Here is an 18,018-nt window from a genome sequence, read left to right as displayed (position 1 = left end):
ATGCACAAGACACAACAGAATAATAAAATGCTCATTCGTGCTGAAAATACAAATAGAATATTGTTTCTATTAATACTCAAATTGCCTAAAAGCTCATGCATATTATTTTGTTGAACCTTTAAAAAGGCAAATGCATCTAAACCTCGTAGGGATTAGATAAATTGTTAACAGATTTGTAACTTTGTCTCATTTGGTACAAACTCATTACATGCCTAATTAAGCATATTGGAACACACTTACAACCCGAATTCTGGAAATGTTGGGACGATTAAAAAATTTGAATAAAAAGAAAACTAAATGAATTCAAATCACATGAGCCAATATTTTATTCACAATAGAACATAGAGAACATAACAAATGTTTAAACTGAGAAATTTGAATGAGCTCATCTCAAATTTGATGCCTGCTACAGGTCTCAAAATAGTTGAGACGGGGGCATGTTTACCATGGTGTAGCATCTCCTCTTCTTTTCAAAACTGTTTGAAGACGTCTGGGCATCGAGTTTATGAGTTTCTGGAGTTTTGGTGTTGGAATTTGATCCCGTTCTTGCTTGATATAGGTTTCCAGCGGCTGAAGAGTTCGTGGCCGTCTTTGACGTATTTTTCATTTAATGATGCGCCAAATGTTCTCTATAGGTGACAGATCTAGACTGCAGGCAGGCCAATTCAGCACCCGGACTCTTCTACTATGAAGCCATGCTGTTGTAATAGCTGCAGTATGCAGTTTTGCATTGTCCTGCTGAAATAGACGTCGTCTGGAGGGGAGCTTATGTTGTTCTAAAACCTTTATATACCTTTCAGCATTCATAGTGCCTTCCAAAACATGCAAGCTGCCCATACCGTATGCACTTATGCACCCCCATACCATCAGAGATGCTGGCTTTTGAACTGAATGCTGATAACATGCTGGAAAGTCTCCCTCCTCTTTAGCCCGGAGGACACGGCATCCAAGATTTCCAACAAGAATGTCAAATTTGGACTCGTCTCATCATAGAACACTTTTCCACTTTGAAACAGTCCATTTTAAATGAGCCTTGGCCCACAGGACACGACGGCGCTTCTGGACCATGTTCACATATGGCTTCCTTTTTGCATGATAGAGCTTTAGATGGCATCTGCAGATGGCATGGTGGATTGTGTTTACCAACAGTGGTTTCTGGAAGTATTCCTGGGCCCATTTAGTAATGTCAATGACAGTATCATGCTGATGAATGATGCAGTTTCGTCTGAGGGCCCAAAGACCATGGGCATCCAACAAAGGTCTTCGGCCTTGTCCCTTACGCGCAGAGATTTCTCCAGTTTCTCTGAATCTTTTGATGTTGTTATGCACTGTAGATGATGAGATTTGCAAAGCCTTTGCAATTTGACGTTGAGGAACGTTGTTTTTAAAGTTTTCCACAATCTTTTTACGCACTCTTTTACAGATTGGAGATCCTCTGCCCATCTTCACTTCTGTGAGACTGCCTCTCAAAGACATCCCTTTTATAGCTAATCATGTTACAGACCTGATGTCAATTAACTTAATTAGTTGATGGATGTTCTCCCAGCTGAATCTTTTCAAAATGTCTTGCTTTTTCAGCCCTTTGTTGCCCCCGTGCCAACTTTTTTGAGAGCTGTAACAGGCATCAAATTTGAAATGAGCTCATTTAGTGGATAAAAGTGTAAAATTTCTCTGTTTAAACATTTGTTATGTTCTCTATGTTCTTTTGTGAATAAAATATTGGCTCATGGATTTGAAAGTCTTTTAGTTTTCATTTTATTCAAATTTAAAAAACGTTCCAACATTTTCCGGAATTCGGGCTGTACTTTATGTAACAACCTATTTGTGTTTACTGTCACATTAATAGCCATCAAGGTGTTTGTGAACATTTATAAGAACCTACCTTGCTTTTTTCATTTAGACTTTTGTCTTTTAATTGCTTTCTGCATAGAAACACTAACCAAACATTAAAATTTACATCTATAGATCAAGTGTAAGTCAATACTTCTCTCGGCTGGAGGGGAGAACTTAAAAAATCAGATGATTCTATTTAGCAACCAATGATTGTCACCAGGGGTCATCTGAAGCAAGAGTTACAAGGCACCTTTTTAGATTTGATCTGTACTTTCATGATAGCAAAAGGTGCCATACAAGCAGAATTCATCTATGCTGGTTACTGATTTAAGTCATTAGCAGTGCGAATGTATTCAGAGACTTACAGCCTTGCTTTTGTTGGCTCCAACCCTCCATTGTATGATTTTTCAATCAGACAAATCCTATAGGGCAACAGTAGCTATGTGTGACTGAGGAAGAAAAGCTGCCTCTTTCTGTCAGAGATCCAATTAGAGAGAGAGAGAGCCTTACTGTAGCACTCGAAGAGAAAAAGAAGGGGAGCTTTTAATATAATTTCTCATGGTTTATCTCTCTCTCACTTTTGTTGTGATATCCTGAGATAAAACGAAAGAGAAGGAAGATCCATTAGATCATCACAATAGCTGAGCTGTGAAGGGGTGAAGAATTGTATTAAGAAATATGATTCATGCCATGTCTGTCATTAATAGGGATGTTAATGGGATCATGAATACTTCTTTCTTCAGCTCTGATTTGAAAGCACAATTAAATTTTAACACTTACTGTGGAAAGCTGTTTACCTTTATCTGACAAATCTCTCCTTTCTAGGGACCCCACATTTATAGTAAATGAAAAAGAATACAAGCGTCACATCCTTTTATAGCACTTTTTATACATTTGTGTATTTTGGCTGTACTCTAAGAGGTCTCCGTGATTTTTCCAAGTAAGACGTTCCTGGATCAACATTTTTTGTTGATCCTGGATCAACGTTAATGTCCAAAACATAGACCTAACCCTAACCCTATCCATAATTTATTCCTAAAATCAAAGGGAAATGATAGTTGAATAACAAAGGTGTAGAAGCACCTAACTCTGGTTGTAAGGCTAAAACTGACATTTCCTGTAAACTTATCCCTCAATTCTGATTGGTTGCTATTAATATTGTTCCAGGATCAACAAGGATGTTGATCCAGGAACATTTTGCACTTGGTGAAATCATTCAACACTCAAGTTTATCTTGCATCTTTAGCTGTTCAGTAATTAAGCACATATTCACTCTTCATTGTTGCTACACAAAAGGCAAATTAAAGCTAAGATACAGATATCATCCAGGTGGATCGAGGAGGGAAGCAGAAAGCAAAACAGACCTACAAGGCCCTGGTGGTTTTTGTAGCTGTTTGATGTGCTTTAAATAGCTTTTCCTGTGTGTGTAAATATTACAGGTAATCCTTCTCAGCCATTTCTTTTACCACACGTTGCACTTCACTAAAATAAAGGTGTGCATAATATTCACGTTTTTTAGTACACATACTAGCTGGTTTGAATAGTTCTTCTATCCTACTCAGCGGATGTGTACTCAAATAAGGATATAAAAGCTACATTCTGCCATCTGGCGGTCAGTGTGTTAACAACAGCACCGACTCTTTCGCATTAATTTTTCAGTAGAGGAACATCATAATGAGAACGACATGAGAGGCTGAATGGGAAATGCGAATAATGCGGAAAGAGACTGGAATTTGACCACAGGTTTTTCAGAACAAACATAGCCTATAGCGTTTAAATAACACGTAATGTAACAATACAACCCTCTCCATCACTGAATTAATGCGTAACGCATACTTTCATTCTGCACTTTGGAGTGTTTTATTTACGTACATGTCAGATTCGATAAAGGTTTGACTGACGCGGGGTTTTCTTAAACAGACTCCTCCTCCCGGGCGGCTCTCTCGTGTATTTGTTAATTCTCGCTCTCTGTCAGCCCTGACATTTTAATCTGCTTGGAAACAGCTGAGACTGATCAAGCCGCCTGGTAATTAGAATTACCTGCTTGGCAAACGTGCGCGCGTGTAGCCTATATATCCCTCTATTAGAACGCATCAAGCTAAAAGGGTTTGGAGGGGTGGAAGGTGCACAACATATAAATCTAGTTGTATTACCAGCAGCTTAACAGCTTTGTAATGAGAGGGTCAAGACTGATAAGGTGGAGGGGAGGAGGGAATATATGACTGTCGGTGACTCAGGGGACAGAGACACATTTCTCTGGAGACGTGGCCCTTCCTGTGCTCTCGTTCTCAGTTTCAATGCTTTTCTATTTCGTGTTTCCTTTTCTTGCTAGGGAGCGGTTGCCGTGGCAGCGCGCGAAGTGTAGGTGTGTGTGTGTGTGTGTGTGTGTGTGTGTGTGGATTTGTCCCGGGCTGGTGCTCAGCTGGTGTCGCGAGCTGCTGTTTCATTAGGCTTAATGAGATTTTAACAGCGCAGTCTCTCTCTTTCTCTCTCTCTCTCTCAATTCAATTAAATTCAGTTCCATTCCAATTCAGAAAGATTTATTGGCATGACAAAAACATACATTTTGTATTGCCAAAGCATTAAAACAACATAGTAAATGATTTAGAATATCTGAACATTTAGTAAAGCCTAGAGAAAATAATAGTAATAATGAAACTAAATAAAAAAGGCAATATTACATAAACACATGGCTAGATATAGCAAAAAGTAATAAAATAATAGTGTTAATAAAATAAAGAATTATAATAAGTAAAAGATTATATTACAGACATCATGTAACAACTGAACTTAGAAATTTGAACATTGTATACATTATAGATGTGTGTAGGTCTAATGGGTGTGTGTTTGGGCTGTGAGTGAGTGTGTGTTTATTGGCTGTTTGTTTCTCTCTGGCTGTCCCTCAGGAGATGACAAGATACTACAAATCTTGATCTATATTAGAACATTTGGCTTCTTCACCAAGAATGAAACTGAGTTTTTGGGTTGGATTACAGGTGTTAAATTGGGGGAATATTTTATTAATTTTGGGGTAGTAGTGGTCTCTGATATCTTTATATTTTGTGCATTCTGTGAGGAAGTGCAGCTCCGTCTCCATCACTCCCAGGATGCAGTGCAAGCAGAGTCTGTCCTCACGAGAGAGCCAGGTCTGTCTGCGCCGACCCGTCTCTACGGCCAGACTGTGTTCACTGAGTCTGTACATCGTCAGTGTTTTCCTGAGTCTCACATCACTCACGGCGCTTAGGTAGATCGCAACAGTGTATTCTCGATTTAGGGCCGAATAACATTCCAGTTTGTGCTGGTTTTTAATGGTGTTTGTCCAATGGGTGATGTACTTGTCTTTTTCTGTGTTTATAATGCGTGTGAGTGTGTGTGTGTGTGTGTCCTGAGGCTGGCTGATCTCTGTGTGTGTGAGCTCAGTCAGTCTCAGCACCAGCTGGCACAGGGGACTCTTACTTACGCTCAGCTCTTGGTGTTTTAGGGCTTTGTAATGGTATGTGTTGGGGTCGCTTGTTTTTAGGTGTTTCCAGAATTTCAGGGCTCTTTTTTGAATGTTTAGAAGAAGAGGGTATTGGCCTAATTCTGCTCTGCATCCATTGTTTGGAGTTTTTCTTTGGACTTTGAGTATTATTTTACAGAAATCTAAATGTAGAGTTTCGATCGGGTGTTTTTCCCAATTTAAGAAATCAAATTTTATAGAAGGACCCCACACTTCACTGCCATATAAAACAATTGGTTCAATTATAGATTTGAAAAGTTTGAGCCAGATTTGGATTTTAATGGATCTTTTTATGGCATAGAAAGCCCTTTGAGCTTTCTCTTTGAGTTCATTCACAGCCAAAGTAAAGTTACCGTTTGGAGTTATTTTCAGGCCGAGGTAAGTGTATGTTTTTGTGGTTTCAATGGTTCTGTGTGATAGTGTGAATGTGTGTATTGGTCCCTGAGATTTGGAGCGTTTCTGGAACATCATTACTCTAGTTTTTTGGAGGTTGACCGTCAGGGCCCAGATCTGACAGTAATCCTCCAGCAGATTCAGGTTGTCCTGAAGCCCCTCTTCAGTGGGCAACAGGAGGACCAGATCATCTCTCTCTCTCTCTCTCTCTGCTGGCTGCCTTTCATCGGATCTGCTGCATATTAGATGCAGATTTTTTTTTTTTTTTTTTCTTTGACATTCAGCCAAGTATGACCCATACTCGGAATTCGTGCTCTGCATTTAACCCATCCAACGTGCACACACACAGCAGTGAACACACACACACTGTGAACACACACCCGGAGCAGTGGGCAGCCATTTTATGCTGCAGCGCCCGGGGAGCAGTTGGGGGTTCGGTGCCTTGCTCAAGGGCACCTCAGTCGTGGTATTGAGGGTGGAGAGAGCGCTGGTTATTCACTCACCCACCTACAATCCCTGCCGGCCCGAGACTCGAACCCGCAACCTTTGGATCACGAGTCCAACTCTCTAACCATTAGGCCACAACTTCCCCATAATTTTTAAAAGGGGAAGGGGGAAGGGACGTTCTCTGCATTTAACCCATCCAGGAACACCTGGAGCAGCGGGCAGCCATCAATGCGGCGCCCGGGGAGCAGTTGAATATTTTGAATATTTTATGAGGGAGGAGGGGGTATTCGGAAGATCATTAAACAAACTCCAAGCATTTTATATACATGGGTGTAACTTTTCTCTAAAGGGGTAGGTTTTTAATGAGACTAACAGATTTAGACCTTAACAATCGTTAGGCCTATGAAGTTTACATTGATACTTTAAAATAATGTGTAAAATTTATGTGTAGATAAATTATCCTTTTCTCATTTTCAGAATTGAACCATTAATATTGCAATAGAATATTTTAATAGATTATTATCATTAAATATATTTACATTATGCAGAATTTTCATAGACATGTTTAAAAAGATAATCGAAACACTGGAAACCATTTCGGTATTTGTTTTGTGTTAATAATTTACACAAATTCCAATAATTCAACAAAGTTTTGTCCTGATAATTTTTTTTTCCAGAAGTTAGTGTAGTTACTGTATTTACCAAGGAAACAACAGTATCAGTGAGGAGCATCAGATTTAATATGAGACATAAAGTGTGAAGATTAAAAAAGAGAACAGGTAAATATCACTTGAGCACTTTTTTTTTTTTTTGCATTTGTGATTGAGCAGTGTTGAGCTATACTCAAACAATGTAATATATTACTCGTTACTGCTTTCAAAAGTAATCTTATTACTTATTACTTCCTGGCAACAGTAATTAGTTACACTAGTTACATTACTTTTCTTTCACGCTCCACATAAGTTGCATATCTTCCCCATAAAATTCTTCTAAAATGTTATTAACAATATATTTCTGCCTCATCATTTGACCAAAATCCACACTGGATCGCAGTCAGAAGTTATTACAAACACTGATTAATGGTAACGTTTAAGTAAATGTGTTGTATTAATCTCATTAATTGTCTTGTGTAGCTTGAAGCTAATTGTAGCTATAATTTCTCTGTTGTACCCATATACAATTATATTCCATGATGTATTTTATCAAAATAAATCGTATAAGTTCATAAGAAAATGTTTTATATCAGGATGTGTGTGGGCAAGCCATGAGTAAAGTAATGCCACAACTTACACATTAGTATTCAGATCATCTTTTCTCCTGACAAAATCAATGTAATGGCAATATTTCCATCCACCGAATGTAAGCTTTTTCACATTCCATATGACTGCTGCACTGGTGAAAGTCTAGGAATTATTGGATTGTTGGACTTCAGATCAGAAGGGGTTGAGGCATCAAGAGTAACCAAGTAACTAGTTTTATGGATAGTAACTGTAATATTACTGAAATCTTATTAGTAGTTAGTTACACTAGTTACATGCAGAAAGGATTATTACTGTAAGTTACTAACTAGTTACTGCCCAACACTGGTGATTTGCAATAATTTAGAAGACATTATTGGTAGAAACAAAGGAGTCTGACCCTTTTTTAAAGTAATTCCAATTATATTAAACGCAGTACTTGATTTGAGCTGTAATGGAGAACATTCTCTCTTGTGCATTCTCGCTTTTACAGATGCTGAATGATAAACATGCCATGGTTCGTGTTGGCGGTGGATGGGAGACCTTTGGTACTTACTTGTCAAAGCATGACCCCTGTAAGATGACTGAGATCGCTCGGCCTGGAACCAAAACTTGCAAGCCTAAAGGCAGGTCCCCAGTCAAGAGAGAGCTGTCCCGGGACAGTTATCTGGTCGTGGGTACTCATTCCCGCTTCAAGAAGTAATGTGACACAGTAAATGCTACTTCTGTTAAATCAACAGCAGGCTTTTTTTCTAGGAGGAAGCAGCCCAGGTGGCTTGATCTATTTTTAATTTTTTTTGTAATGTAATTCATCTTTCTTCAGGGCGGTGGTCTTCAACCATTTGGGTAGTGACTCAAAAAAATATAAAGAAGATGTGAAAAAAGTGAAAAAAGAGAGAAAAAATATGCAAGCTGAAAATTTCTTACATATTCATAAAATTTCTTACATATTCAGCCCAAGGCATGTTAATGTTGCATAGTGAGGAATCTATACAGTACACGATTATGTTAATACATTTTTAAGTTTATTTTTAAAGAACATTCTCTTTACTTTTGTATGATATAAAATTTTGATAATGTGCTGGGTCACTATTTGATGTAAAATCTCGCCTGACACAAAATCATATTGACCCATGTTTTTTATATAGGTATCTCATATTCTATCTCCTGGGTTTTGTTTACAGATATTAAGAATTTTTCATCTCCCTGTGTCTTTTATTTCTTATGTTAAATTTTAAAAACATAATGGACAGGATCTCTGTTGAATCATTTGCTGGGAAGCCAATATTGATTTTCTTTTTTTATTATTCTATTGTAACCTTTAATTCTGATTTACGGGTGTTGTATGACTTTACAAAAACATTTTTGTAGTGTAATCTGAATGAGGGTTTTATAGTAGACATGTTCCACAAAGATCCTCTAGGTGGTGCCCCATTTCAAAGATTAACTGTATTTCAATATAACACGTGGCATTACTGCAACATTGCCTTTCGATGTAGAAATTCGTCTAGAATACTGTGAACATATAGATATGCAGTATAGAAATTGTTTTAAACATGACCCACCTGCCTCACATGCTTCCATTCATGTATTCAGGATAATTATTATTGTAATTTTTTACACCAAGTATGTACTTAGCTCATTTAGCAATCAAGTCAAACTGAAGCCCAGGTGGGCTATAACATTCCAAACTATTTTAATAAAAAACTGAATGAAATATAAATGAAAAGTACTTCGTGATGAAATGCTACTAACATTTTATTTCATAAAATAAGTCATTTAAAAAATTGACACAATCTAAATACACTGAAATGAATCAATATGACGGCATGCAAGACAATGATACTTGTTTTCTCCAGCTGTAATTATGAAATGAACCAGTAAAAACAGTTCATACCCAAAAATAAATAAAAAAGTGGTGCTACTTCAGCTGCCAAAGAAAATGGCAGCTTTTGTACAAATGTCTCTCATATCTCCCCATAAGTGACAAAACGCCTGACACTGCTTTTATTAGAAAAAGCTTTTTTCCCACATTGTTCTTGTGCTCTTTTTTAAAATTCTGTCCAAAACATTCACGTTTTCAGACGTTTTAACACAAAACTTTTCCCAAGTGGTGTTTATTACTTCTTTGCCTCTATATTCTCAGTCAATACCTGATCTGCAGTTCATCAGAAAGGTCACACTCAATACAACACTTTCCTATCTACCTAAAGGGATTTGTTATTTTGGCTTTGTTCATTTATGTCTATGACGATCAGCTGTAAGCTTTACCCTAAAATGACTGGACTCCACAGTTTCCCTCAAATGACAATTTACAAACACATTCCTATTTCCCAAACTGTGCACTCGGAATACATCCACAGTATTTGCCATCCTTAAAGTCTTACATTATCTATTGCGTTTCATCCCACTGTGAATATCAACATCAGTACATAGTGCTCAAGAATTGATCTGGGTTCTGTGGAGGCCTATGAGATTATGAATGTACATTTGGCAAAGAAATGTGAGGCATTGGTAAATGATTTACGGTAACAGTGCTTTTCACAGTAACATCCTCAGTAAATAATATCCATTGGTGAGAGTAGAATCAATACGAATTATTCATGATAATGTGGAAACACTCACTTAAAAAAAGATCTTACTAGATTATTACTAGAATAAAACCTCCAGGCCTGTTGGGGTTTTTAACATTTTGTTTGGTTGGAGTCGTCTAAGTACAGACATTACATGATGTAAACATTATAGCTTGTTGCGTGTCATGTACTGTACTGTATATCAAACACTCTACCTGCAATCCATCTCGATTTAAATTCTGTACATAACGCTTTTCTATCGTCACTTTTTGTGGCTAAACAACACTGAATTTCCTTCAAAATCTTGCATGTGCTGCCCGAGCTGTAACTTTATCTCGCATCAACATTCAGTTGGGGTTGGAAGGTGCTGAGCTCTCGTATAACTCTGATTCTAATCATGTTGTGCTCATAACAGCAATAAGGCTTCATGAGAAATGATACCCCCACAGACATTTTCATTACGTTGGTAATTCACATGCCATTTAGTAATAAATTTGGTCAGATTCCTCAAAACCGCTAGCCATGTCACCAATCATAACAAAGAGTGAAAAGGCTCCATTTGTATCCCAAGCATAATTTCATACAAATAGACCTGAAATCTAGACAAAACAAAGTATTTTTTTTTACACGTACTGACTCTTTGAGGCCTTGGGAAATGTGCTTCTCAAAGCTTGAATGACAGAAATACTTTTATCGCTCCTTTCAATTGCGCCTTTCTTCATTCCGGACTCACAATCCTCCACACTGTCCGTCAGCTATAAGAAAAACCGTGGATTTATTTGTTGTCTTGGATGTCTTTGAAAAGATTTCCGTGCAGTTGTGTGACTTTGAAAAGAGAGCACCATTTTATCCTCTTGGAGAGAAGACAGTCGCCTCCAGCTCGCTTCTCCGTTATGAAGCAGAGCGGTGAACATTTTCGTTGTTTTTTTTGTGTGCCACAAAGAACCAGAGTGAAACATGTGAGATGGTGGAAGATGCTCTGTGGTCTGTGCTTGTGTCTCCATTTGACTTTATCAACAGTGTTCAGGCCATTTACAGACTTCAACCTTTTAAACAAATGGACGGTGTACACAAGTTGTGTTGACAACGGTGATCAACAAGAGCCATTGGAGTCTTATGAACATGGAAAGAGAAATGATCCAGTCAATATACTGCATGATGATGAATAAGCCAGATGCTTTGTCTTTACGTAGACGCTGTATACATGTTGTGAAAACGTTGCTGCAGTGTTGCTCCAGAAGTCTCTGATCACACGGTCCCATTTTCGTGCCTGGATTTGTGGACTGTGGTGCGGGCCAAGGGGCTGCTTAAAGAAGGGGCCAGCGTGCATAAGAAACCGGCCAGCAGGGTGAGACCCAGTCCGCCCCAGGCACAGAACATGGACCAGCCATACCCATGACTGATGTCCTCCGGAAGGCCATACAGGTAACGTGGGTAACGTGACAACTCAAAGTTAATGCCCGCCACACACGTGCAAAGGGAGATAATACAGCAGGTTCCTGTCAGAGGGGAAATTACTTGAGATGTATCATCAAACAATCACGAAACACCCTTTCCTTTTAGATCACAAATATAGGATGCAAAGCTTTTGATCTATTTGCAAAGCACCTTGTTGAATGAAAAAAAAAGTCCACTAGATGGCGACAAAATTGAGCAGTCGAGTCACATTCCGCCTCACTCTCTCTCTCTCACACACACACACACACACATGCGCGCGCACAAACGCACTCTCTGTCTCTTACCGCCCATGAGGAAGAGTAGTCCAGCTACATACTGCATGAGATCATGTTGTTGACAGCATCCAAGAACTCCGATGATCCAGCCAAAAAGGATGATAGAGACGGCCATGCCCACAAAACCTGCTGTCATCCTCCGCAGATCTGCAGCACAAAACACCAACATTAAGCCCTGCTTGTTACCATTCAGGGCTTCTAAGCATCTAGTGATGACTTCTATTGCATGCTAAATATTTACTTTTGCATTCTCAATGCTTTTCTTTTATATTATGATTTCACATTACTACAAAGGCAGGAATGAAACAAATCCAGCAAAATTTTGCCAACAAAGCAGCCGATTACCACTGTACTACTATACCTTATAAAATAAATAAATAAAAAGCGCATAGAATTTTAATGCATAGAATTTTTGGCCACACAGGGCCAGATAAATGAATGATTTGAAAAAAGGATAATAATAATCAATGACAAAATTTGTTTTCTGTGCATGTTACTTATGTACATATTATTATACCTTATCTTAAACAAGGTATATTGTTTGTTCACTACCATTATTATTATTATATCTAAGAAAATAAAAAATATAAAAAAAGAAAAAGAAAATAAAAAGCACATTTCAAAGCACATAATTTTGGCCACACAGGGCCAGGTAAATTATTGATTTGAAATAAGGGTAGGAAAATAATAATCAATTATAAAATATAATTTTCTCTGTATATTACTTATGTACATATCTTAAAGTATTTTATCTAAAAAAAAAAAAAACAATTATATTAGCGGTGATGAAAACAACTGTGCTGATTAAAAGTTTTGTGGAAACTGTGATACTTTAAGGATTTTGGAAGAACAAGAAGTTTGAAATAATAGCATTCATTTAAAAAAGAAATCTTCAACAGCTTTCTAAATGTATTTACTGTCACTTAAAACATTCAATACATCCTTAAAAGCAATAAAAGTAATAATTTCTTTAAATAAAAAAAGGTAGAGGTAAATGATCAAATCCAAACAAGAGGATGGAAATATTCATATTAGTGAGTATCAATTATATGACCTTTTTGGAGAAATAAATCTTCTTTGGTGTACATAAGGTCTCTAAGGCAGCGACTGAAGGGTTACAAAAGTATCATCCATCCATTGTACAAATCGTTTGTCCTCTGTAGGGTCACGGGCAAAAGTATCATATTTGACCAAAATATTCCTACAACTAGGAAAGGATCAATTACAATCTTTTCTAAGAAAAAGGTGTGTTGCATAAATATTGCATCGAAACAAGCACATCACAGACACAATTGTTTATGCAATAACGAATGGCTCAAACCCCAAGAGATGAATTTTGTAAATCTGACACATGTAAAGAAGAGACTGTCAGACTCACGCAGGGCATGCCACTCATCTTGCCGGATGGTCTTGGTGATGTTGACAGGAAGGTTTCTAGGCAGGATTGAAGAGGTGTAATGATACTTCACAGGGGTGCATCTCTGAATAAACCCTATTTGAACAAAACAATGAATCAAACATTGTACAGAAATATACTCTTTAATGACATTTACAGTGACTGTTTAAGAAAAGCAAATCAGTCCAAGGCTTTAATCTCCTGGGGAACAGCAGGTCTGTTGTGATCACAAAATGCCACAAGAGGCCCATGCTCGTATTCACTTTAATTAAACTATTTCTTGAAGAGCAATTAGGTGCATATGATCAAATGCACAGGATCATAAATGTCAGAGTTGCATTTCATATTGATTTTATTTTCATGCAAAATTAGAGCACCAGGCTGTAAAAACAAACCTACTGAAATAAAGCCTATGACTGCAAAACTACTATTTGTAAAGGGAAGAGTTATGTTTGTTTACCTATAAAATAAACAAAAAACATGCCAATAAATGAAATAAAAACCGTCATGCATCAGTAAAAAGTTAAGACTGCATTTCCTAAACGGTATAACATTACATAATGTTTTTATTAAAGACAAGCACTTGGTTGGCACTGTGAGATTCTGCGTCATCATGAATGACATAAGTGTGAATGTGTTGTGTGTGTCTAGTGATGATTGCCTTCCTCACTGTTGAGAATTGTATGAATCCTGAACAGGCGAGTGTAAATCTCAGAATAATTAACTTGCACTTCATGAAGTTGGAAACATTCTACAGTCATTTGCTTTCATAATGTTTCCTCCTTCTGGACATAAAACAGGCTTAATCGGGTAAAAATTCTAATCTTTATCAGAGAAACCTCAAATGTAAATCAGAAAGCATAAAATGTTGCAATGACTTGCATAACAAATACATCTCAATTGCCACAGGCTACGCAGGGTTTTTCAAGGTAAACTTTGTGTTCTTCTCCCCCACATCAACATCATTTTTAGCTTTTAACCAGCTGATGATTTGGTCTGGGATTGATTTGCATAAATCAGAGCAGGCATTCATGTTCTATTCATAAGTGCTGCAACGTGCGTGGTATGGTTTGACACTCTTCCAGTTGTTTTTCTAGGTGATGGTGATGAAAGACATGACGTGGGTTTCTGTTTGGATGCCTCTATATCGCTCAATGTTGTAGCATATAGTTGTGATTGCCTCCTTGGTAACAAGGGAAACTTTCTCAGCCAACATTTATGAAATATTCCAATGGAAGCCCTTTTCTGCCATGGAATAAAAATCACAATCGCAACTTTTTATTTCACATTTAAGACTTTTCTTGTGATTCTGGGTTTATATTATGCAAATGAAGATTTTTTTTTTCAGATTTTTTTAATATAATTAGAGATATAAAGTCAGAATTGCGAGATGTTAACTTAAGTATGACTTGTAAGATATAAACACGCAACTGCAAGTAAAAAGCTGCAATTACCTTTTTAATTTTTTATTCCATGGTGGAAAAAGTCTGAATTGCGAAATATAAACTAAGAATTGTGAGACTCAAACTTGGAATTGCAAGGGAAAAAGGTCAGAATTCTAAATATAATACAATACTGACTTTTGCAAGAAACAAAGTCTGAATTATGAGATAAAAAGTTGCAATTACTTCTATTTTTTAGCAGAAATGGGCTTCCATAGATTCCCAACAATAAACTTTTATTTTGAATACTTTCAAATTTTCTATACATTGTCACTGCCACTGTAAAATCTAATTTGTTGACTGAATTTAAAATTGGAAGTAAGCTTTGGAGCCCATAGAAAAGTGTTAACTATAGTTCCAGTAAATCTAATCAAACGGACATGAAAAATGAATGTAAAGAAAAGAAAATGTAAAATGAATGTTAGCGATAAACGTTAAACCCCAGCAAGTTTTCCCAAAGCATTTCTCAAATTGAATATGAGTATTGTGAAATGTTACATAAAGCTTAGCATGGCCAGTTGGGTTAAAGTGAGACTGCATGGAGATTTCTTATAATTTTGAATTATTATTTCTGAACTGCTCCTTCGAAAGCAAAATTTAATTGAATAGAACATGAACATGTTTTGTAAACAAACCTTTAAATGGTTAAATTATACAGAATTAAAAAACAAGTGACAATCACATTTGTAAAAATCGACTACTTTGACAATTAAGTCAAAAGGATTTCACATTTTAGTGGCTGACACACAGCCTTTGCTGAAAATAGACTGAGACCATGTGGTTTTATCTGGGACCATAAGCCAAGACCCAGATCCATACCAGGACACTGACTAACAAGACCCAGATAAAAGTGCTCTCGATGAGTCTCCAGATAAAATCTCCAGCATGTATAGTGTACAAATTCAACCTGAAAGATATTAGGAAACCTCTGCTGAGTGCTAATCTAGGATGATATTTATCACCTCTTTACACTTCACTAATAGCTTAAGAGATTTGATGATGCAGAAACTTGCTTTCAGCAGTATCAGTCAACTGAACGACTAAAACACAACAAATTGGTTCTCATATAATCCATCAGAGCATGACCACATCCTGCTACATCAAAATGCCTAGTTTAAACGTGATTTATTCACCACAGAATATAAAGCACTTGAGTGTGTAAAACTGGTTTACTGGATTCTCTGTCATTAGAAGCATGCTGGGTCAATCGCTAATATTGTGAGTTAGACAAAACAAGAGGGGAGAGGTCAGGGATAAAGAAAAGGATGAGCCGCCATTTAATAACATTTTTTACAGAAACTGGACTGTGTTCAATTGATTCGTTGAAGCATTTTCTTTAAAGACTCAAAGGCACAAAAGGCATTGAGTTTGTAGCTGTACAGATCTGTGGTGAAGTGTTTTGTACAGACCCTGTGTGTGAGCTGAGCAGTTGTGTCATGTTTATCATGTCTATGTGTCAAATATATTTTGACATCTTCACAATATGTCAGCTATGTCATAATCACAAACAGACACATCAAAGCCTGGAAATCTGTCACAAAGACACTTTGCACATTCAACTGTTCATCCTCTGCTGAAGAAAAAACATGTATTTTCACTCTTATTTGTGTAAACAATGAAAAACAAAAGAATATATGTACTCTGATGGAAACTACAAAGAGACTTCAAATTAATTGGTGAACTAAAGTTAAAAGAAAAGGAAATAATATCCTGCAGAAGAAAATAATTCCCTGAAGATCAGTTTAAAAAATAAATAAATTTGCAGCTCATTTTATTGATGTTAATGGACTTTTTTATGTTAATGCTTCTATTGTGATAGATTACTCTTAAAAGATAATTATTAAAATATTATAAAATTATTTTTTTTACATTTGGATAAGAGGACACATGGCGTACTGTATTCATTGGATTTAGTCTGAACTGTTCCAGTTCTCTAAGGATCACTGTCAGTTTGCTTTGGTGGATTTACAGTTCTCAGTTATTGTTATTATTTTTAAACATTAGGACCAGTAAACATCTATATTGTACTCTTTTTAAATTCAGGACTAAATGTATTTAGCCTAAATGCATTTGGGATGATCAAGAACAATGTTCTGGCTGTGTTATGTGAACACAAATATTACGGTGTTGATAATGCAGGGTTGGTGAATACACTGGACTATAAATCTGGGAGCGATGTATTCCTGGGTGTTGGCTCACAGTCTAACTGGAGTGGTTGCACACCATTGCTACTTCATCATTCGTGACATCTACAGAGCCACTTAGGGTGACCTGGGAAAATCAATGAACAAATTATTGATGAAGATATGGCCAAGTGAGCAGCGTTCCTTCTCTTTGCAGCCCAGCAAGAGAAATGGCTGCTATAAAAGCGTACACACTTAATATTTAAGGCCTGAACAGTGGAACGAGATCTTTATCAAAGAATACTGTACCAAACGGTAGAGACGAGTGCTGTAAGCCTCTTATATATGAGATCAGTATTCACATGATGAGGGTAAGTAAAATATGACCATTTTGCTTAAGTCTAATCATCTTATGGATAATGTTATCTGATAAACAACATAGTCTAGACATTCCTTATCTTAGTATTATCTGAGTAGGTCATAATTTGTTGTAACATAACATAACAGGAATAACTCTGCCAAATCAGTGTGGTGTAAACAACATTCAGATTTCCACGTGTCTTCTTCTAAATCGCTTTTTTTAAATAATCTCAGACATCCTTATTTGTCATCGATCCATTAATGAATTTATGTAGCAATGCAGAATTTAATATTTCGTAATGCACCTTTTCGTGGTATATATAAGCAACTGTCTGCGCCGTCTTCACACAGGACACATTCAGCACCTCGGATAGCGACATTGATCTGATCAGGCCTTACACATTTCCCGTTTACAATTAACATTGCTTTCCAACTAAACTTCATAACACCATTAAATAAAGGAAATACCAATAAGCGGAGGTTAACGTCATCAATGTAGGCATTGTGAAAACAGAAAGAACCAACCTAACCCAATGGCCAAGTGCATTGACAACAGTCGTGGGGAATTTACCCCTGGATGAACGCACCTCAAAACAGCTCACCTTTGTAAATGAGATCCTCGGTCTCCAGGTCAAAGCCCTCGCGGTGGCACTTTCTCCACAGACCGGAGATCGTGGAATTGAACTGGCGGCTACAGTGAGACTCCATGGCCGTCGCCGAAGCTGGAGCGTGCCGCTTCACGCGCGCCTCCGTCGCTTTGCTCTCATAGCCTTTTGGAGGCATCTGGAGAGGCAAGTTGTGATTTGAGATATAAATGTATCCGGGATCGTTACGCTTGTTTGCGTAGTTCTTACAGCGCTCGCGATGCCGCCGAGCATCTGTCTCGTACCAGTAATCGGTGCAGATGGCCATAACCAACAAGACCAGCGCGCAAAACGCCAAGAAAAGCCCCGCGCTGGTTAAAATCTTAATGGCGGCCAT

General features: G+C 37.4%; 2 protein-coding genes across 3 annotated transcripts in view; one reads left to right on the top strand and one right to left on the bottom strand.

Moving 5' to 3' along the window:
* LOC306882586 (growth arrest-specific protein 2-like) overlaps positions 1-9,357 on the top strand; it is a 22,808-nt gene extending 13,451 nt beyond the window's left edge. The window contains exon 8 of one of the 2 annotated variants that reach the window (XM_079437304.1): positions 7,904-9,357. In XM_079437304.1, the coding sequence (XP_079293430.1) occupies positions 7,904-8,113 (210 nt within the window). In that variant the 3' untranslated portion in view covers positions 8,114-9,357. Of the gene's footprint in view, positions 1-1,423; positions 1,736-7,903 lie in introns of those variants that run through there. The other variant, XM_079437305.1, reaches the window with a different exon arrangement.
* On the bottom strand, positions 9,152-18,018 carry LOC306882601 (transmembrane protein 178B-like; the record flags this gene model as incomplete). Its single annotated transcript, XM_079437324.1, has 4 exons — positions 9,152-11,482; positions 11,726-11,863; positions 13,095-13,208; positions 17,640-18,018. 4 exons carry the CDS (start codon positions 18,016-18,018, stop codon positions 11,232-11,234), a joined length of 882 nt encoding a protein of 293 aa, XP_079293450.1. The 3' UTR covers positions 9,152-11,231.

The sequence above is a fragment of the Barbus barbus genome, assembly GCF_936440315.1.
Source record: "Barbus barbus genome assembly, chromosome: 2".
Lineage (NCBI taxonomy): Eukaryota > Metazoa > Chordata > Actinopteri > Cypriniformes > Cyprinidae > Barbus > Barbus barbus.
Note: the sequence above shows the minus strand (reverse complement) of the source record. Positions and strands in the feature narration are given on the sequence as shown.